This window comes from Bombina bombina, chromosome 6 (genome assembly GCF_027579735.1).
Source record: "Bombina bombina isolate aBomBom1 chromosome 6, aBomBom1.pri, whole genome shotgun sequence".
NCBI classification, from domain to species: Eukaryota; Metazoa; Chordata; class Amphibia; order Anura; family Bombinatoridae; genus Bombina; species Bombina bombina.
In genome coordinates this window covers 423,673,936-423,696,087 of record NC_069504.1, presented here as the reverse complement: position 1 = coordinate 423,696,087, position 22,152 = coordinate 423,673,936, and the positions used below count along the sequence as shown (strand labels likewise).

General features: G+C 41.6%; 1 protein-coding gene across 2 annotated transcripts in view; it reads left to right on the top strand.

The window, feature by feature from the left end:
• ARHGAP26 (Rho GTPase activating protein 26) overlaps positions 1–22,152 on the top strand; it is a 1,495,203-nt gene that overhangs the window by 430,395 nt on the left and 1,042,656 nt on the right. For both annotated transcript variants that reach the window (XM_053717161.1, XM_053717160.1), the window contains exon 7: positions 11,309–11,413. In XM_053717161.1, coding sequence (XP_053573136.1) covers positions 11,309–11,413 — 105 coding nt within the window. The remainder of the gene's footprint in view (positions 1–11,308; positions 11,414–22,152) is intronic.

Below are 22,152 nucleotides of genomic sequence, written 5' to 3'. Positions count from 1 at the left end.
CACAAAGGTGCTAGGGTCCCTCCTGGCGGTGCTAAGACCGCGGGGCATAGCAGTGGCGCCTTATCTAGACGACATCTTAATTCAGGCGTCAACTTTCCAAAGAGCCAAGTCTCACACGGAAATTGTAGTGGCCTTTCTGAGGTCTCACGGGTGGAAAGTGAACATCAAAAAGAGTTCTCTCTCCCCCCTCACAAGAGTTCCCTTCCTAGGAACACTAATAGACTCGGTAGAAATGAAAATATTTCTGACGGAGGTCAGAAAGTTAAAACTCTTAACTACTTGCCGAGCTCTTCATTCCATTCCTCGGCCGTCTGTAGCTCAGTGCATGGAGACAATCGGACTAATGGTAGCGGCAATGGACATAGTCCCTTTTGCACGGATACATCTCAGACCACTGCAACTACGCATGCTCAAACAGTGGAATGGGGATTATGCAGATTTGTCTCCTCAAATACAGTTGGACCAGGGGACCAGAGATTCTCTTCTCTGGTGGTTGTCTCAGGATCACCTGTCTCAGGGAATGTGTTTCCGCAGACCAGAGTGGATCATCGTAACGACCGACGCCAGTCTGTTGGGCTGGGGTGCTGTCTGGGACTCCCTGAAAGCTCAGGGCTTATGGTCTCGGGAAGAAGCTCTTCTCCCGATAAACATTCTGGAACTGAGGGCGATATTCAACGCTCTTCAGGCATGGCCTAAGCTAGCTGCGGCCAAATTCATCAGATTTCAGTCGGACAACATCACGACTGTAGCTTACATCAACCATCAAGGGGGAACAAGGAGTCCCCTAGCAATGATGGAAGTAACCAAAATAATCAGGTGGGCGGAGGATCACTCTTGCCACCTCTCAGCAATTCACATCCCAGGAGTAGACAACTGGGAAGCGGATTTTCTAAGTCGTCAGATTTTTCATCCGAGGAAGTGGGAACTCCACCCGGAGGTATTTGCCCAGCTTATTCAGCTATGGGGCACTCCAGAATTGGATCTGATGGCGTCCCGTCATAATGCCAAACTTCCTCTTTATGGGTCCAGGTCCCGGGATCCCCAGGCGGTGTTGATAGATGCTCTAGCAGCGCCTTGGTTGTTCAATCTGGCCTATGTGTTTCCACCGTTTCCTCTCCTTCCTCGTCTGGTTGCCAGAATCAAGCAGGAGAGGGCGTCGGTGATTCTAATAGCGCCTGCGTGGCCACGCAGGACTTGGTATGCAGACCTAGTGGACATGTCATCCGTTCCACCATGGACTCTGCCAATGAGGCAGGACCTTCTACTTCAAGGTCCTTTCAAACACTCAAATCTAATTTCTCTGCTTCTGACTGCTTGGAGATTGAACGCCTAATTCTATCTAAGCGTGGTTTCTCTGAGTCGGTTATCGATACCCTGATTCAGGCTAGAAAGCCTGTCACAAGGAAAATCTACCATAAGATTTGGCGAAAATATCTTTGTTGGTGCGAATCCAAGGGTTACTCATGGAGTAAGATTAGGATTCCCAGGATATTGTCCTTTCTCCAAGAAGGATTGGAGAAAGGATTATCAGCTAGTTCCTTAAATGGACAGATATCTGCTTTGTCTATTCTTTTACACAAACGTCTGGCAGAGGTACCAGATGTTCAAGCGTTTAGTTAGGCTTTAGTCAGAATCAAGCCTGTTTATAGACCTGTGGCTCCGCCATGGAGTCTGAATTTAGTTCTTTCAGTTCTGCAAGGGGTTCCGTTTGAACCTTTACATTCCATAGATATTAAACTTTTATCTTGGAAAGTTTTGTTTTTGGTAGCTATCTCTTCTGCTCGAAGAGTTTCAGAGTTATCTGCTTTGCAGTGTGACTCACCTTACTTGGTGTTCCACGCAGATAAGGTAGTTTGCGTACCAAACCTGGTTTTCTTCCTAAGGTTGTGTCTAATAAGAATATTAATCAGGAAATTGTTGTTCCTTCTCTGTGTCCTAATCCTTCTTCGAAGAAGGAACGTCTGTTACACAATCTTGATGTGGTTCGTGCTTTAAAGTTCTATTTACAAGCAACTAAGGATTTCAGACAAACAACTTCATTGTTTGTCATCTATTCTGGTAAGAGGAGAGGTCAGAAGGTGATTGCTACCTCTCTTTCCTTTTGGCTGAAAAGCATCATCCGTCTGGCCCATGAGACTGCTGGCCAGCAGCCTCCTGAAACAATTACTGCTCATTCTACCAGAGCAGTGGCTTCCACATGGGCTTTTAAAAATGAGGCTTCTGTTGAACAGATTTGTAAGGCAGCGACTTGGTCTTCGCTGCATACTTTTTCCAAATTTTCCAAATTCGATACTTTTGTTTCTTCGGAGGCTATTTTTAGGAGAAAGGTTTTACAAGCGGTGGTGCCTTCCGTTTAAGGTACCTGTTTTGTTCCCTCCCTTCATCCGTGTCCTAAAGCTTTGGTATTGGTATCCCACAAGTAAAGGATGAATCCGTGGACTGGATACACCTTACAAGAGAAAACAGAATTTATGCTTACCTGATAAATTACTTTCTCTTGTGGTGTATCCAGTCCACGGCCCGCCCTGGCTATTAAGTCAGGTAGATTTTTTTGTTTAAACTACAGTCACCACTGCACCCTATGGTTTCTCCTTTTTCTTCCTAACCTCCGGTCGAATGACTGGGGGGTGGAGCTAGAGGGGGAGCTATATGGACAGCTCTGCTGTGTGCTCTCTTTGCCACTTCCTGTTAGGAAGGAGAATATCCCACAAGTAAAGGATGAATCCGTGGACTGGATACACCACCAGAGAAAGTAATTTATCAGGTAAGCATAAATTCTGTTTTTTGCATGTTAGTTCTGATGAAGACTTACTTATCTGCTAGCCCTTTATAAAGTCTTAGTTATGTTTTTTGTCTGTTTCATGCTGCAGTAAATTGTTAAGTATCCTGTCATATGGGCTTAATTCAAGTTTAGTCAGGATATATCCAGTGTTTAAACCTATTCCTCCTCTTTGTAACATTATTTTGCTTTTTTACAAGAATTCAGGTGTCTCTTGTCAAACCTGTGCATGCTTTGGGCATTTAGTTTCTTTCTTGGATGTTTTTGTTGCTTTTAGCAATATATTTTGCCAGAAGGTTTCCTTATCTTAGTTTTATTCAGATAAGTCTATTTTAAAGAGACACTCATGTCTTAATTAAAGGGACATTAAACCCACATTTTTTCTTTCATGATTCAGATAGAGAATACCATTTTAAACAACTAATTTACTTCTGTTATCTAATTTGTTTCATTCTCTTGATATTCTTTCCTGAAAAGCATATCTAGATAGGCTAAGAAGCTTCTGATTGGTGGCTGCACATAGATGCCTCATGTGATTGGCTCCCCCATGTGCATTGCTATTTCTTTAACAAAGGATATCTAAAGAATGAAGCAAATTAGATAATAGAAGTAAATTGGAATGTTGTTTAAATTGTATTTTCTACTTGAATCATGAAAGAAAATGTTTGGGTTTAATGTCTCTTTAAGCTTTCATGATTCAGAACGAGCCCACAATTTTAAACAACTTTCCAATTTACTTCCATTATCAAATTGTGCACAGTCTTTTACTATGCACACTTTCTGAGGTACCAGCTCCTACTGAGCATGTGCAAGAGTTCCCGGTATTTACGTATATGCATTTGTGATTGGCTAATAGCTGTCACATGATACAGGGGGAGGGAAAATAGAAGTAACTTTGAAATTTATCAGATAAAAAGATACTTGCCACAATGGTTAGCGAGCTGGCAAAATATCTAAAGCTGCTGACGTCATTGTTTAAAGGCAGCATCACTGAGAGATTTTAGGACATGTTTTTTTAATGTATAAGAGCTAAATAACTGTTCGGCATTGCCCTGCAAAATGCCCTTATCAGGGCATATTTTAGAAGATAGTTTTTTGTGGGGTAGTTTAACTTACAAGGGCAATTGTTAGAGTAGTTTTTAGTGTTTTTATTTTGGGGTGAGTTTTTTTTTTTAGGATAGGCATTACTGTATTTTTTATTTTTGGTATTGCTTTGGTAAACAACACATAAGTAGGCCAATTACAAGAGTTATATATGCACAGCCACCAAGTAACAGTTAGCTCCCAGCTCCTGAGCTTACCTAGGTATGCTTTTCAACAAATGATAACAAGAGAAAAAGGCAAATTACATAATAGAAAGTTGTTTAAAATTGTATCTGAATCATAAAAGAACAATTTGGGGGTTTCATGTCCCTTTAAGTATTCTTGGAGTTTTAGAAATCTTTGCCTTCTCCTAGTGTTTATGTGGTGAATTCCCAGGAGTAATGGATCATGGACTCTCACCACTCTCATGCTACATGACTTTTGTATTGTTGTTCAGTTGTCACTTTTAACTGCTGTAATGTTTGATATGTTCACAATTGGTGTGGATAGTTGCATTAACATTTTCTTTTTTCTATTAGTGTTCAAGGCGTCTATGTTTAGTGTGCCTTTGTTTCCGTTTTAATGTTAGATGTACTCTGGATTATATCGGTTATTTAGGAAGCATATACTTGTTAAAACTCCCCGTAAAGCTTTTATGCATACAGTGACATTAATACATATGTGTCCAGCTAGGCAAGTTTTGTTTCTGTTCCCCAGCACACAATACAGTGCTAAAGTATCATAGATTGTGGACTATGTTGTATGTAAGAACAATATTAAACATACTAAATATAATTTACAAAAATAAATGTTAGGTAAGTATCCACCAAGAAAAACAAAAAACAACCATCCAAAAAACAAAAAATGTTTCCAACAAACTGCAGTTTTTTTAATATATATTTTTGTAAAATTATGAAAAGTAGTGATTTCCTTCCGCTTCCTGATAAACTGGGAGGATCCAGATCCTCCTCACCTATACTATTCTACACAGTGATTGTTGGACCATTTCAGAACCTTTTCAAAGTTTATGCTCTTGGATTGTGTTACTATGCAGACTTTGCTAATAAAATTACATTTTATGGGACATTAATTTAATCTCAAAAATAAAATATTTAAAAAAAAAAATCAATGTACGTTCATTATTTTGCTGATTTTCCTGCAATTTAACCCTGAAAGTTGTAATTTTTCCACTCCCCCCTCCCCTGAAAGGCAGAACCATGACTTTCTTGCATGCTGCACAGTGGTTGGATAATATTTGCAGGACTTTTTTTTTTTATTTCTGTCCCTAAATGGCTATAGGTTGTGTCCTGTGATTGCAAAAAAATGCATACTTTACCTTAATCTTTAATACTGAGAATTATTTATATATAAAATATAAATAAAACAGTGACTGTAATTCCCCTTTAAATTTGTTACAATTCTTTTTCACAGATCATTTGCAATGTAATATTTGTTTGTATATAGCATGCATATTTAAAATGACTTTAATGTAATTTTTATTCCTCTTAAATAGAAAAGACGTTCCACTGTGGAGGTAATAATGAGGCTGTTAGATCATTTATAGCTGCTAAACGCAATCTTCTAGAAATACTTCATACAAAGGGATTATTTGCATATCTTTTGTGTGTCAAATCTGAAAATCAAAAAGATTTGCTGAAGGGATAAATCATATATGAGTTTTTTTTATTGCCTTGAATTTCTTAGCTTTTCTAAACTATTTCCTGTTCTCAAGAAGGAACTGAAATGATTATAACACACTGCCCTGATTTGCTATTAATAGCTGGTTGCTAGCCAAGGTCATCAATAGTTTATTTGTATCTTCTTCAGTGTTTGTGCTGATGTATAAACAAGCAAGCCAGAAGCCCCCATTCGCTTCTTAGGACAAACAACTGCTGCATGAGGTTTTCAGATAGGAATTTTGAAGTCCAATCAACAATAAATATTTGTACAGTTCAACATAACTATTATGAGTGGGTGTAAAAATTTTAATAAATGTTAAACTTTAACTGTATTCTAGTCAATGTGATATATTTTTGTATTGTATAATGATACAGAAATCTAGGTTGAGGATAGTATTTGTCTCACCCAAATAAAGGAGGAATTCCCTGTATGCTCTAGTCAAATACTCACCTAAATAACAGGTGAATCAATCCCTTGTATGCTCTTATCACATGCTCACCCAAATAACAAAAGAATCCTCTGTATGCTCTGATTTCCTAATCAATCAATTAATAGGAGAATCCCACCTGTATGCTCTGATTACATACTCACCCAAATAACGGGAGAATCCTCTGTATGCTCTGATTACATACCTAAATAACTGGAGCATCCTCTGTATGCTCTGATCACATACTCGCCCAAATAACGGTAGAATCCCCTGCATTCTCTGATTATACACTCACCCAAATAACGGGGGAATCCTCTGTATGCTCTGATTACATACCTAAATAACTGGAGCATCCTCTGTATGCTCTGATCACATACTCACCCAAATAACAGTGAAATCCCTTGTATGATCTGATTACATACTTACCCAAATAATGAGAAAATACCCTCTATATGCTCTGATTACATACTTATCCAAATAATGGGAGAATCCCCTGTATGCTCTGGTCACATACTCGCCCAAATAACGGTAGAATCCCCTGCATGCTCTGATTACATACTCGCCCAAATAACGGGAGAATCCCCTCTATATGCTCTGATTACTTACCCAAACAACGGGAAAATCCCCTCTATATGCTCTGATTACATACCCAAATAATGGTAGAATCCCCTGTATGATCTGATTACATACTTACCCAAATAACAGGAGAATCCCCTCTATATGCTCTGATTACATACTTACCCAAATAACTATAGAATCCCTTGTATGCTCTGGTCACATACCCGCCCAAATAACAGTAGAATCTCCTGTATGCTCTGATTACATACTTATCCAAATAACAGGAGAATCCCCTCTATATGGTCTGATTAATACTTACCTAAATAACAGGAAAATCCCTTGTATGCTCTGGTCACATACCCGCCCAAATAACAGTAGAATCCCCTGTATGCTTTGATTACATACTTACCCAAGTAACAGGAGAATCCCCTCTATATGGTCTGATTACATATTTACCCAATTAACGGGAAAATCCCTTGTATGCTCTGGTCACATACTCACCCAAATAACGGTAGAATCTCCTGCATGCTCTGATTACATACTCACCCAAATAACGGTAGAATCCCCTCTATGATCTGATTACATACTCACCCAAATAACGAGAGAATCCCCTCTATATTCTCTGATTACATACTCACCCAAATAACTGGAGAATCCCCTCTATATGCTATAATTATGCTATGAATCTCCTGCATGCTCTGATTACATACTCACCCAAATAACGGTAGAATCCCCTCTATGATCTGATTACATACTCACCCAAATAACGAGAGAATCCCCTCTATATTCTCTGATTACATACTCACCCAAATAATGGGAGAATCCCCTCTATAGGCTCTGATTACATACTCACCCAAATAATGGGAGAATCCCCTCTATAGGCTCTGATTACATACTCACCCAAATAACGGAAGAATCCCCTCTATAGGCTCTGATTACATACTCACCCAAATAATGGGATAATCCCCTCTATATGCTCTGATTACATACTCACCCAAATAACGGAAGAATCACCTCTATATTCTCTGATTACATACTCACCCAAATAACGGAAGAATCCCCTCTATAGGCTCTGATTACATACTCACCCAAATAACGGAAGAATCCCCTCTATATGCTCTGATTGCATACTCACCCAAATAATGGGATAATCCCCTCTATATGCTCTGATTACATACTCATTCAAATAATGGGAGAATCCTCTGTATGCTCTGATTACATACCCTCCCAAATAGTGTGAGATTTCCCTGTATGCTCTGGTCACATACTCACCTAAATAACGGAATAATACCCTGCAATCTCTGGTCACATACTCACGCAAATAACATGAGAGTTCCCTGTATGCTCTTATTTCCTACTCACCCAATTAACTCAGCAAAATAACGGGGGAATCCCCTGTATGCTCTGGTCACATACTAACCCAATTAAAGGGAGAACCCCTGTAGGCTCTTATTACATACTCACCCAATTAAAGGGAGAATCCCCTGTATGCTCTGGTCACATGCTGGTCAAATTAAAGGGATAATCCCCTGTAGGCTCTTATTACATACTCGCCCAATTAAAGGGAGAATCCCGTGTATGCTCTGGTCACATACTTCCCCAATGAAAGGGATAATCCCCTGTATGCTCTGGTCACATACTCACCCAGTTAAATGGAGAATCCCGTGTATGCTCTGGTCACATGCCCAAATAAAGGGAGAATCCCCTGTATGCTCTGGTCACATACTCACCCAATTAAAGGGAGGATCCTGTGTATGCTCTGGTCACATGCCCAAATAAAGGGAGAATCCCCTGTATGCTCTTATTACATACTAACCCAATTAAAGGGAGAATCCCCAGTGTGCTCTGATCACATACTCACCCAATTAAAGGGAGAATCCCCTATATGATCTGATGACATTCTCACCCAAATAACAGTAGAATCCCCTGTATGGTCTGATCACATACTCACCCAATTAAAGGGAGAATCCCCTGTATGCACTGATGACAAAATCACTCAATTAAAGAGAGAATCCCAGGTGTGATCTGATTACATACTAACCCAAATAACGGGTGAATCCCCTGTATGCTCTGGTCACATACTCGCCCAAATAACGGTATAATCCCCTATTTACTGTGATCACATACTTATCGAGATAACTTCAAAATCACTTTTATGCTCTGATAACACAGAGATACATTCATATGTCTAAATATTTATATGTATGTATATATATTTATATGTTTATATGTGTGCACATATGTATTTACATGTGTGTATATACAGTATGTATTTACAGACATATATATATATACACACACACACTACAGTACATATGTACACACATATAGACATATGTATACGTCCATTGGAGCCTTTTTCAGTCAAGTAGCTGGAAAAATGAAATTTTATATGTACGCAATATTTACCCAAATAACGGTAGAATCCCATTTGCTGTGATCACATACTCACCCAGATAACGTCAAAATCCCTTTTATGCTCTCTTCACGCATAGAGATAGATTCATATGCCTAAATATTTATATGTTTATATGTGTGCACATATGTATTTACAGACATATATACACATATACAGTAAACACCAATACATATGTACACATATATAGACGTATGTAAAAGTGCATTGGAGCATTTTTCGGGCAAGTAGCTGAAAAAATGAAAAGTTATATTTATGCAATATTCATATTTAATAAAGTGTTTAACTGTGTATTTTTTTTTATTAATTTATATATACATATATATACATACAGTATATACCAAAAAATCATCAGATGTCTATAGAAATATTTATTTAAGAATAAATAAAACACCTTGTTCTGTGTGAAGAACATTGAAATGTGAAATATTCATAATTCATGTCGGGTTTAGCACACTTGAATAAATGCAATCGGCTTAGTGCACGAGAATGGGTGTTAGTTCCCCCCCGTGTGTACGCTCCATTGAGGTTTATGGGAGAATATGTTAAAACGATTGCAATACTTGAAGTTCTACTTTTTTCGCACGTCGGGTTTAAGCTTGAGTGCTAGCTTTTTACTTTCAACCCAAAGCATGTCTAGCAAAGTTAACATGCGAGTGGAAGAACTAAATAGTGCTCCACTCGTAATCCAAGTGTCCTCTAATCACAAACTAACCCAAATCAAGGGAGAATCCTGTGTTTGCTCTGTTCACATACTAGCCCATAGAGAGAATCCCATTGGTGCTGCAATCATTTTATCTCCCAAGTAAAGTGTACAGCACCAAAGCTAAATCTGATGCACGTGGAAAAAAGGTGACAGCAAACCCTTAACAAATCCATAGCACAGAATCCACAGCACCATATGGATATTGCAGTTTTATTAAAACATCTCCTCACATGTAGGTGCAAAATACACAAGTGAAGTTTCATGAAATTGTCCCTTAATCATGCATGAATAAAATAATAATCCTATGTTTGCTGATCACATACTGACTCTAATAAAGGGATAATACCTTGTGTGCTTTGATCACATACTCCCAAAGTAATGGAAGAATCCTTTGTGCGCTCTAATTACATGTGCACAAAATAAAGGGACAATTCCTTGTGTGATCAGATCATGTACATAACCCACTGCTTATGCCCTGTGACTGCACAGAACCCCACTGTTTTTTTGTTGTTCTCATTTATTTATATATTATATGACCTTATCTAGCTCTGCATTTTAAAATAAATACATTGTAAGCTTTCTGAATATACAATATCCTCTTCACAACTAGACTGCAAACTGTGCAGAGCAGGACTCTTGTATAGTTTTTCTTATGTCTTACTGGGACCCTTAGTTCAGTGCTACCAATTACACATGTGATTTAGAAATGAATAGCAATCATTTACATTGCTCAGATAACTTAATTGATCCTATTAACTGATTGTATCAGCAGATGTAGAATTCTTATGAATTACATTACATTCACATACTTCCACATATTTAGGAGGTCGTAATATGATTGTCTCAGAGGGTCAGTGGGATATTGCCCAGAATCGGGGACTATCCCTCTGAAATAGGGACAGCAGTTGACTGTCAGATCGTGACTGGCTGACTGAACATGTCCTGCTCAGAAACTATGATGCCTATGGGTCATAAGGGTTAAATGCCAATATGGCATGCTCTAATATAATATTGCTTGCTATTTTTGCTTTACAATGTCCCTTTAAATGGATTTGAAAGCCTACAATGTTCTTTCATGGTTTAGACAGAGCATACAATTGTAAACAATTTTCCAGTTTTTCCTTCTATTATCTCATTTACTTTGTTCTTTTGGTATCCTTTGTTTAAAAGCATACCTAGGTAGGTTCAGGAGCTGGACACTAGATGGTGGTGGCTGCACATATATGCCTGATTTCATTGGCTTACCAATGTGTTCAGCTAGCTCCTTCAACAAAGGATATAAAGAAAATAAAGCAAAACTAAAAATAACAGAATTAAATTAGAATGTTGTTCAAAATTGTATGCTCTATCTGAATCATGAAATTTTTTTTTTTTTTTGTTTGGGAGGACTGCATACGCTTTTCAAAAATGTCCACACCAAAAATGAGCTGATTACATTGTGAAGTGCCTTTCAGATAAAGAAACTCATTTATATAAGACTGAATCATGGTTTTAGGGAGCTGAAGATAGTCCTCTATGTGTATATAGCTGTATTTAACAGTTCCCTTACATAAAATAATCTAACATAGAAATAGATTTTCTGTTGAGAAAAAAAGTGCAGTTTAAACTGACTAGAGGAAATCTATGATTTTCAGCTAAACGTTTTATGTTTTTTTCCAGCTTCTCGCCTTCCTCCAAGGGCTTTTCACATTTTATCATCATGGCTATGAGTTGGCAAAAGACTTCAGTGATTTTAAAACACAACTGACAATCAGCATTCAGAATGTAAGTAATGGAAAAAACTGGCTTTTATATCCTTAAGTGCTGGATGTGGTATGTAATATGTTTGGGTTCATGGAATAATCTCCAAACCAAATTTACTCTCATTTTCTTACCTATTACAACCATAATGTTGGTTTGATTTTTTTTTTATTTAATCATTAACCCTTTAAGAACTGAGACAATTCTTAAATATGAAAGTAATCAAAACCTAGAATTTGAGCTATGTTTGTTCAACCATAATTTACCTCTTTCACATTAAGTGCACCCACACTTATTATATATAATTTTTTAGAGGACATATAGGGCTTTCTTTTGACATCAAATATTTATATATAAACTATAATTTAATATGAATAAAACTTAAGTGTGAGAAATTAAGAAATGTTATTTTTTTTTCAAACACACACACATTTTTTTTTTTATTGTGAATAACATAACTCTGGTTTTAGTGCTTAAACACTCATATTTGTATTCTGCAATGTCCCACAAGTACAGGAATACCCCCCATGTACAGGTTTTATAGGGTTACAGGGCCAAATATGGAGCTTACCCATTTCAGTTTTCATACATTTAACACATTGATCTAAACAGCACTGTAAGGATTAATATTATTATTTTTACTCCTACCTAATACTAATTCCATTAACCCACCCACCAATTTCCACATCCATCCCCAATTCCCACTTACTCATCAGTGATCACAGGAATAACACTTTGATCAGCAACTAAAGGGTTATTTTTTTCACTAAAGGTTTTCTAATTTAGAAATGTATATAAACTGTGCATTTTGTGGGAGTGATCTCTCTGCCTGTCTGGCCTCAGATCACACACAGAGGAAAGAGAGAGGTAAAGGGAGTGCAGACAGGCTGTCACATGGTAACAGTGATTTGCTTGTCACTGCAATCACGTGGCTCCAACAGCGCTAGTTGGCTCCTGGGGGACTGCCTACGTTTCTAGGCAAGTTGCTATGTCGGATCCAAGTGAATAAATATTACAGGGGACGCAGGAGGGACACAGAAGTTAGGACATTTCATGGTGTTTTAATGTCGTTAAGGGCACAGTGTTTTCAGGAAGGCATGGGAATTCCTAACATTGTCTAGGGATTAAAGGGACACTAAGGTAAAAGTAAATTAAATTATTGAGATAGAGTGTGCAATTTTAAGCAACTTACAGTATCAAAATGTGCACTTTTTATTTATTTATATATATATATATATATATATATATATATATACTAGTACTAAAGCCCGTGTACACGGGCCATTTTTTTCAGAACAGCGGTCCCACCCCTTGCTCTCTCCCCCCTCTCTTTTGCTCTCTCTTCCCCCCTCTCTTTTGCTTTCTTTCCCCCTCTCTTTTGCTTTCTCTCCCCCCTCTCCTTTGTTCTCTCTCTCCCCTCTTTGGCTCTCTCCATCCTTTCTTTTTCTTTCTCTCCCCCCTCTTTGGCTCTCCCCCCTCTTTGGCTCTCCCCCCTCTTTGGCTCTCCCCCCCCTTTGGCTCTTCTCCCCCCTCTTTGGCTCCCCCCCCTCTTTGGCTCTCCCCCCCCCCCTCTTTGGCTCTCTCCCCTCTTTTGCTCTCTCTCCTCTTTGGCTCTCTCCCCCCTCTTTGGCTCCCCCCCCTTTGGCTCTCTCCCCCCCCCCCCCTTTGGCTCTCTCTCCCCCCTCTTTGGCTCTCTCTCCCCCCTCTTTGGCTCTCTCTCCTCTTTGGCTCTCTCTCCTCTTTGGCTCTCCCCCCCCTCTTTTGCTCTCCCCTCCCCTCTTTGGCTCTCCCCTCCCCTCTTTGGCTCTCTCCCCCCTCTTTTGTTCTCTCCCCCCTCTTTGGCGCTCTCCCCCCCCTCTTTCGCTCTCTCCCCCCCTCTTTCGCTCTCTCCCCCCCCTCTTTGGCTCTCCCCCCCCCTCTTTGGCTCTGCCCCCCCTCTTTGGCTCTCTCTCCCCCCTCTTTGTCTCTCTCCCCTCTTTTGCTCTCCTCTTTGGCTCTCTTTCCTCTTTGGCTCTCTCTCTCCCCCCTCTTTGGCTCTCCCCCCCTTTAGCTCTCTCCCCCCCCCCTTTAGCTCTCTCCCCCCCCTTTGGCTCTCTCCCCCCCCCCCCTCTTTGGCTCTCTCCCCCCCCCCCCTCTTTGGCTCTCTCTCCCCCCTCTTTGGCTCTCTCTCTCCCCCCTCTTTGGCTCTCTCTCCCCCCTCTTTGGCTCTCTCTCCCCCCTCTTTGGCTCTCTCTCCTTTTTGGCTCTTTTTCCTCTTTGGCTCTCTCTCTCCCCCCTCTTTGGCTCTCCCCCCCTTCTCTTTGGCTCTCTTCCCCCTTCTCTTTGGCTCTCTCCCCCCCCTTCTCTTTGGCTCTCTCCCCCCCCCCCCTTCTCTTTGGCTCTCCCCCCCCTTCTCTTTGGCTCTCTCCCCCCCCTTCTCTTTGGCTCTCTCCCCCCCCCCCTTCTCTTTGGCTCTCTCCCCCCCCTTCTCTTTGGCTCTCTGCCCCCCCCTTCTCTTTGGCTCTCTGCCCCCCCTTCTCTTTGGCTCTCTCCCCCCCCCTTCTCTTTGGCTCTCTCCCCCCCCCCCCTTCTCTTTGGCTCTCCCCCCCCCCCCTTCTCTTTGGCTCTCTCCCCCCCCCCTTCTCTTTGGCTCTCTCCCCCCCCTTCTCTTTGGCTCTCTCCCCCCCCCCTTCTCTTTGGCTCCCCCCCCCTTCTCTTTGGCTCACCTCCTGCTCCCTCTCTGGCTCTGTCTTCGCGGGACCCCGCCCGGCCACGCCCCATCGCGGCAACACCCACCCGACCACGCCCCTCGCGACGCCTGGCCACGCCCCTCGCGACGCCTGGCCACGCCCCTCGCGACGCCTGGCCACGCCCCTCGCGACGCCTGGCCACGCCCCTCGCGACGCCCGGCCACGCCCCTCGCGACGCTCCCGTCGGCCACAAACAGCTGTGAGGTCTGGGGAGCGCGTTGCCGCTTCTCACGCAGCAGACCTCACAGCTGTTGAGTAGCTCGCGCTCCCTATCTCACAGCTGCTTGTATGCTGTGTACCTCGCGCTCCCTATCTCAAGGCCAAGTGTTTGTCTCTACTGCGCATGACGGCTTCAGACAAACACTTGGCCTTTTATAATATAGGATATATATATATATATATATATATATATGTTTGTGATTGGATGATAGCTGTCACATGATACAGGGGCGGGGATAATTGAAGTTGTGTTATTGACTTTTTGTTGTGCATTTGTTCTTTATGTGATTACACTGTATTTAATGGTCCTTTAAAGGAATAGGAAACGCCTTGTAATTATAAGATTTGTTAAAGCCAATTAGGAAAATATGCGTAGCAAGATTTAGCCTTGAAGTCTGCAGTGTTCATTTCCATCCCTCATAGTTACAAACTCCTCATTTTCAGAGTTAATTTACACGAGACGGGGTCAAAATCATTAATGAAAGTAATTACAGTTGTTTTATAACATTTTATATTCAAATCTCATCGTGTTTTCTGTCCCGTTAAATAGACATGAAAGAAAGGTACCGTGTAAGTAATGGATACATTTTTTTCACATTTGTACATTGCTATTAAAAATCCATCATGTGCTTACATGCATTACCAAAGTTACAAAATGCTGCCAGCCAGTCATCATTCCTAGACTCAGATTGGTCTTTATCTGCCTGTGGCCTCTCCATCCATTCCTTCTTCAGTGTTACTATTGGCTTCTTTGCACATGAATTAACTTTAGCTGATTGTGCTCATTAACTCTTCTGATGTGAGATGGTGTTGCACAGTGCCACCATCTTGTCTGTATGAGTCATAAACAACACGACATAACATCATGTGCAAACTCTAAACAGCAGGACCCTATAATTCTGTCTTTCCTTACCTTGTCTCTATGTATAGTTCAGCACATTAAGAAAAAAAGAGAAAACTGATGCGCAAAATCATCTGTTTAGGCAGTCACCAGGTGTGCAATATGTATGCTCCTGATGCCTAACAAACTGTGCCTGACTAGCATTAATGAGCCAGAGAATGAGGGGTACGCTTTATGAGAAAAAGAGGATTTTAAAAATGAATTCAATATTTTTTTAATGCATCCACCAGAATTTAGTCTTTTACTTCTATGTCCCTTTAAAGATGTGTGTGGGTGTGTAGACACACACACACACACACACACAAACATACACACATATATATTACACGTTTAGTTATGTGTAATGAAACAACTTTACAATATATATTCATTATTTTGCCCCCTTTTCATATAATTTAGTTATGAAAATTGAGCAATTTCTAATTCTCAGAATTTGAAATACACCCTGCTGACTTTTCTCAAGGCTAACTCTGCAGCTTATTAGTTTTATCAGATATCAACAATGCACGTTAAACTAACTTTGTGACCGTGACTAACCTTGTTGTCTGTAGAATAAAGCCCAGATTGACTCCTACAAATAAGGTGGGTGGAGTTTGGCTATTGGAAAATAATTACAGTAAAAAAGATGCTAGTTTGTTTTAAAGATATTATTCTATCGCAACACAACACAAAATATCATTACAAGGTGATTACTGTCCCTTTGAGCTCTAACATACCATCATTTGCAATGCTTACAATACAGTTGTGGATTAAATTCAGTTTCAGAATTGTAATTTAACTTGAAAAGTGCAAGGTGGCGCACATTTTAACAACTGCAAGTACTTTTAAATCACCTTAAAGTGATGGTAAATCCAAGTGCATAACGCTAGGATTTACCATCACTAAAAATAAACATTAGTTTCTGTCATCATTTCCTAAAAAACTGTGTTAAACTCACCCTATCTGTAACTCAGCACCTCTGGCCGCCCACGGCACAGTATTCTCCTCCAATGATGTGGCGTTGTCACCTCTAAACCAATAGCCATGCTAGGATGTCAGTTGACACACACAGCTATTGGTTTAGAGGTGTAAACATCACCTCATTGAAGAAAGTGCTGTGCCGTGTGTGGCCAGAGGCACTGAGTTAGCGATATACTTGCATTATAGATAGAGCGAGTTTAACACTGTTGTTTGTTTTTTTTAGCAACAATGACAGAAATTGTTTCGTTTTGGTGATGGTAAATACTAACGTTTGTTATACGCTTGGATTTACGGTCACGTTAAGGTTGAATAGCTTTTATTATATCTTTAGTAGTTTAAATTTCTCGTGTCATTTTGTTTGTATTGGGTGTTACAAATCAGAAAACCTGCATTGGATACTAAGATATCAAAAAATACTTCTGATGCAGAAAATAGTTAAAGGGACATTGCAATGCAAAAATGGCATGATCTAACCCACTAGAACATTTAACTTATGCATTAGTGACCCTGATTTTAAACACATAGGTGAAGTCTAGCATGGGAGCAGCAAGTGATTGAGGAGAGTCCACGGCTTCATTGCTTATTTTTGGGAAATACAGATCCTGGCCACCAGGAGGAGGCAAAGACACCCCAGCCAAAGGCTTACATACCTCCCCCACTTCCCTCATATCCCAGTCATTCTTTGCCTTCTATCACAGGAGGTTGGTAGAGAAGTGTCAGAAGATTCGGAGTAGTTCCTTATGAAGGGTATCTACCCTTCGAAATGGGACTGGAGTTTTAAGTAGCCTTGTCAGCCTCTCAGTAAGAGCATTGACAAAAGTTAGAGTCTGAAGATGCAGGGAGAGTATTTCTGCGAACCTATCCAGACTCGTATTAACAGCTCCTAAGCAATCAGTATTGACGAGTTTCACTGCCTGCTTCCATAACTCAATTCCTTGTCAGGAGCGATGCTGCAGGACTGTCAAACTTGAGAGGCTGTGTTTCTGTTCCACGGCACAGATTCCGGTAAGATAGTTAAATTTATTTATACACACATGATAACGCAAGAAGACAGGGTCACAATGTGGCTCCTTTTATCTGCATGTAATCAAGGGTTAATATCTCCTGAGGGGGGATTATTGAGCAGTGGGGATTAATCTCATACATTTTTATTTGATTATACTGCGTTATGTGTGAGATGTTTTTTGAGGCTCATAGGCTCAGGTTGGAACATACAGGTTACTTTAGAGGCACAGCTTAGCTATGGAGGACTCGGACGTTTTAGAGGGGTACTCCTTCTATACCTAAGACTAATGCCTGTTTATATTGTGAGGAGGTCCAAGGTATACCCGCCCTCTCAATTATGTTCCACATGCCTAGAAAAAGTGATTATGTAAAAAAAAAGGTTAACATGTTTGATACCACTGAGCCTTTCACCTCTGAGGGGTCCCCGTCCGTGAGGTGCGCATCCTGCTCTCATCTCCTAATACACATGCAGTTTCCCATAGCACATCTGATCCTCCATCTGGAGGAGGCCTTTTACCTCCAGACTTCACTGCGCAGTTACAAACGGCAGTGTCTGCGGCCATTAGTGCTTTACCTCGCCCTGCTAAGCGCAAGGTCAAATATTGCTATCCTTCCCAGGGGTCATCATCCAGTTTATTGGCTATAGCTGATGGACAGTTATCTGATGATGAAGTTCTTACTGATACTTCAGAGTGTGAACTTTCTGGGTCTGAATGGGCTGCATCTAAGCATCCGATTTGGGAGGAACCAGATTTTAGCTTTAGGATGGAGCACTTGCGCTTTCTTTTAAAGGAAGTTCTGGCTACCTTACAGGTTCCAGAGGCCAAACTGCCTGAAGAACCTTTAATTCCTAAACTGGATAGAGTTTACGAAAACAGGGTTGTTCCTTAGACTTGCTGTTGCTGTAAAGATGGCAAACATTATTAAGAACGAATGAGAGAGGATTGGTTCTTCCTTCACTCCTTCGTCTGCCTTTAAAAAACTGTTCCCGGTTCCGGAATTTCAATTGGAGTTGTGGGGTTCCGTCCCTAAGGTGGATGGCGCTGTTTCCACGCTGGCAAAACGCACTACTATCCCACTGGAGAATAGTTCGTCGTTCAAAGAGCCCATGGATAAAAGGATGGAAACTCTGTTAAGAAAGATGTTTCAACATTTGAGATATTTATTTCAACCAGCAGCGGCAGTTGCCCCTGTTGCGGGAGCGGCTACCTACTGGTGTTATTCCTTGATGTGGAAGGTCACCTCGATATTATTCTTGATAGAATTAAGGCTTTAAGGGTCGCTAATTCTTTTATTTGTGATGCGAATATGCAAATTATTCGTTTAAATGCTAAAACTGCTGGGTTTTCTGTTCAGGCCCGCTGGGCTCTGTGGCTGAAGTCCTAGTCTGCGGACTTGACTTCCAAGTCCAGACTCCTTTCCCTTCCATAAAGGGCAAGATTTTGTTTGGTCCAGGCCTGGACTCCATTATTTCCACGGTCACAGGGGGCAAGGGTGCCTTCCTACCGCAAGATAAAAAGAACAAATCTAAGGGACAACCTAATAATTTTCATTCCTTTCGTTCTGAAAAATCCCAGCGCCAACAATCCTCCGCTAAGACCGAGCAACCTAAGACTTGGAAGCCGACTCAGTCCTCGAATAAGTCCAAGCAGAACAAGAAGCCTGCTCAGACAAAATCAGCATGAAGGGGTCACCCCCGATCCATCTGTGGTTCAGGTAGGGGGCAGACTTTCGCTCTTCTTAGAAGCTTGGCTCAGGGATGTGCAGGATCCTTGGGTCCTGGAGGTCATTGCTCAGGGTTACAGAATTAGGTTAAAATCTGTTCCACCCAAGGGCAGATTCCTTCTCTCAAATCTGTCATCAAAACCAGAGAAGAGGGATGCCTTTCTGGGGTGCGTTTGGGATCTGTCCTCCTTCGTAGTCATTGTCTTGGTTCCCTTAGAGAAACGAGGCTTGGAATACTACTCAAACCTTTTCGTGGTCCCAAAAAAGGAGGGAACTTTCCGCATGATTCTGGACTTAAAGTGCTTAAACAAGTTTCTGAACGTCCCCTCGTTCAAGATGGAGACGATAAGGTCTATCCTTCCCTTAGTCTAGAAGAGACAGTTCATGACCACTATAGATCTGAAGGATGCTTACCTTCATGTCCCAATCCACAGGGAACACTTTCAGTTCCTAAGGTTTGCCTTCTTGGACCTGCACTTCCAGTTTATTGCTCTTCCGTTTTGGCCTAGCTACTGCCCCAAGCATTTTCACAAAGGTTCTGTGGCCTCTCTTGGCCATAGCCAGAACCCAGGGCATTGCAGTAGCACCTTATTTGGACGATATCCTGGTACAAGCACCATCCTTTTGTCTAGTGGAAGAACATTCAGAATCTCTTCTCTCTCTTCTTCGATCCCATGGATGGAAGATAAACTTAGAAAAGTGTTCTCTTATTCCAAGCCAGGGTAGAATTCCTGATCACTATAATTGACTCACTAGTCATGAGGATATTTCTTTCAGACCAGAGTCGCTGCAAGCTGGCTTCGGCATGTCTTGCCCTCCGGACCTCCTCAAGGCCCTCTGTGTTACAGTGTATGGAGGTGATTGGTCTCATGGTGTCCAGCATGGACATAATTCCCTTTGCCAGGTTGAGTCTCAGACCGTTACAGCTGTGCATGCTGAGACAGGGGAACGGCAATCATTTGCATCTGTCTCAACAGATCTTTTTGGACAACCGGTCAAGAGAATCACTCTCTTGGTGACTCTGTCCAGATCACCTGTTTTTAAGACCATCCTGGGAGATTGTGACTACAGATGCGAGTCTCTCGGGATGGGGAGCAGTTTGGGTAGCCAAGAAGGCTCAGGGCCTTTGGTCTTGGGAGGAGAGCTCTCTTCCGATCAACATTTTGGAACGTCGAGCAACCCTCAATGCTCTGAAGGCTTGGCCCTGTCTGGGTTCGTCCCAATTTATCAGATTCCAATCAGACAATATCACCTCGGTGGCTTACATCAACCACCAGGGAGGAACGAGGATCTCCCTAGCAATGAGGGAGGTATCTCAGATTCTGGAGTGGGCGGAGGCCCACAACTGTTCACTGTCAGTGATCCACATTCCGGGTGCGGACAACTGGGAAGCGGATTTTCTCAGCAGACAATACTTTCATCCGCAGAATGGTCTCTTCATCCCGAGGTGTTTGCGGAGATATGCAACAGGTGCGGGACTCCGGAGATAGATCTCATGGCATCTTGTCTCAATACCAAGCTACCCAGGTATGGGTCAAGATCCAGGGATCCTCAGATGGAGCTAATAGATGCATTAGTGGTGCCTTGGAGGTTCAGTCTTATATACCTTTTTCCGCCATTACCTCTCCTTCTTCGAGTAGTGGCCTGCATCAAGCAGGAGCAGGCATCAGTGATACTGATTGCTTCATCGTGGCCACAAAGGATGTGGTTTGCGTATCTAGTGGGGATATCTTCATCTCCTCCATGGAAGTTACCTTGTCGCAGGGATCTGCTGGAACAAGGTCCTTTTGTTCATCAAAATCTAGATTCTCTGAGGCTGACTGCGTGGAGATTGAACGCTTAGTCCTAGCCAAGAGAGGCTTCTCTGAGAGAGTTATTGATACTCTCATTCAAGCTCGTAAGCCGGTTACTCGTCGCATCTATCATAAGGTGTGGAGGACCTACTTATTCTGGTGTGAAGAGTGTGGATTCCCCTGGCATAAGGTCAGGATTATTTCCTTTCTCCAGGATGGTCTGGAGAAGGGCCTTTCTGCTAGCTCCCTTAAGGGACAGATTTCGGCCCGAGCTTTTTTACTGCTCAAGAGGCTCGCTGAGCTTCCGAATGTTCAGTCTTTTGTTCAGGCTCTAGCTAGAATCAGGCCTGTGTTTAGACCTAATGCTCCTCCTTGGAGTTTACATCTTGTTCTTAAAGTTTTGCAGAAGGCTCCATTTGAGCCTATGCATGAAGTTGACATTAAATTACTGTTTTGGAAGGTTCTTTTTCTACTTGCTATTGCTTTGGCACGTAGAGTCTCTGAAATTTTCTGCCTTGCAAAGTGAGCCTCCTTACGTAGTATTTCATGCTGATAAGGTTGTTATTCGTACTGGGTTAGGTTTTCTTCCTAAGGTCGTTTCTGATTGCAACATCAATCAGGAGATTGTGGTTTCTTCCTTGTGTCCTAATCCTTCCTCTTCGAAGGAATGGTTACTTCATAATTTTGATGTGGTTCAGGACTTGAAGTTCTATCTTCAGGCTTCGAAAGAGTTAAGACAGACTTCTTATTTGTTTGTTGTCTACTCTGGAAAGCATAGGGGGCAGAAGGCCTCGTCCACTTCCTTATCTTTTTGGTTGAGGAGCATTATTCGCTTAGTTTATGAGACATCGGGATATGAGCCTCCTCAGAGAATTAAGGCTCATTCAACTAGAGCTGTGGCTTCCTCTTGGGCCTTCAAGAATGAGGCCTCTATGGATTAGATTTGTAGGGCGGCTACCTGGTCCTCCTTACATACATTTTCTAAATTTTACAAGTTTGATATTTTTGCTTCGGCTGAAGCAGCTTTTGGGGCAGAGGTTTTGCAGGCTGTGTTTCCCTCAGAATAGGGTCCGCCTTCTTTTTTGCCCTCCGGTTCATTCAGTGTCCTCTGGAGCTTGGGTATATGTTTCCCACAAGTAAACAATAAAGTCGTGGACTCTCCTCATATTAAGAAGGAAAACATAAATTATGCTTACCAGATAATTTCCTTTTCTTTGTATGAGGAGAGTCCACGGCCCCCGCCCGTATTCTCCGAAGGACGGACCTAAATTTTGTTTTGTTCTTCTGGCACCATTTATACCCTGATATTTCTCCTACTGTTCCTTGTTCCCTTGGCAGAATGACTGGGATATGAGGGAAGTGGGGGAGGTATTTAAGCATTTGGCTGGGGTGTCTTTGCCTCCTCCTGGTGGTCAGGTTTTGTATTTCCCA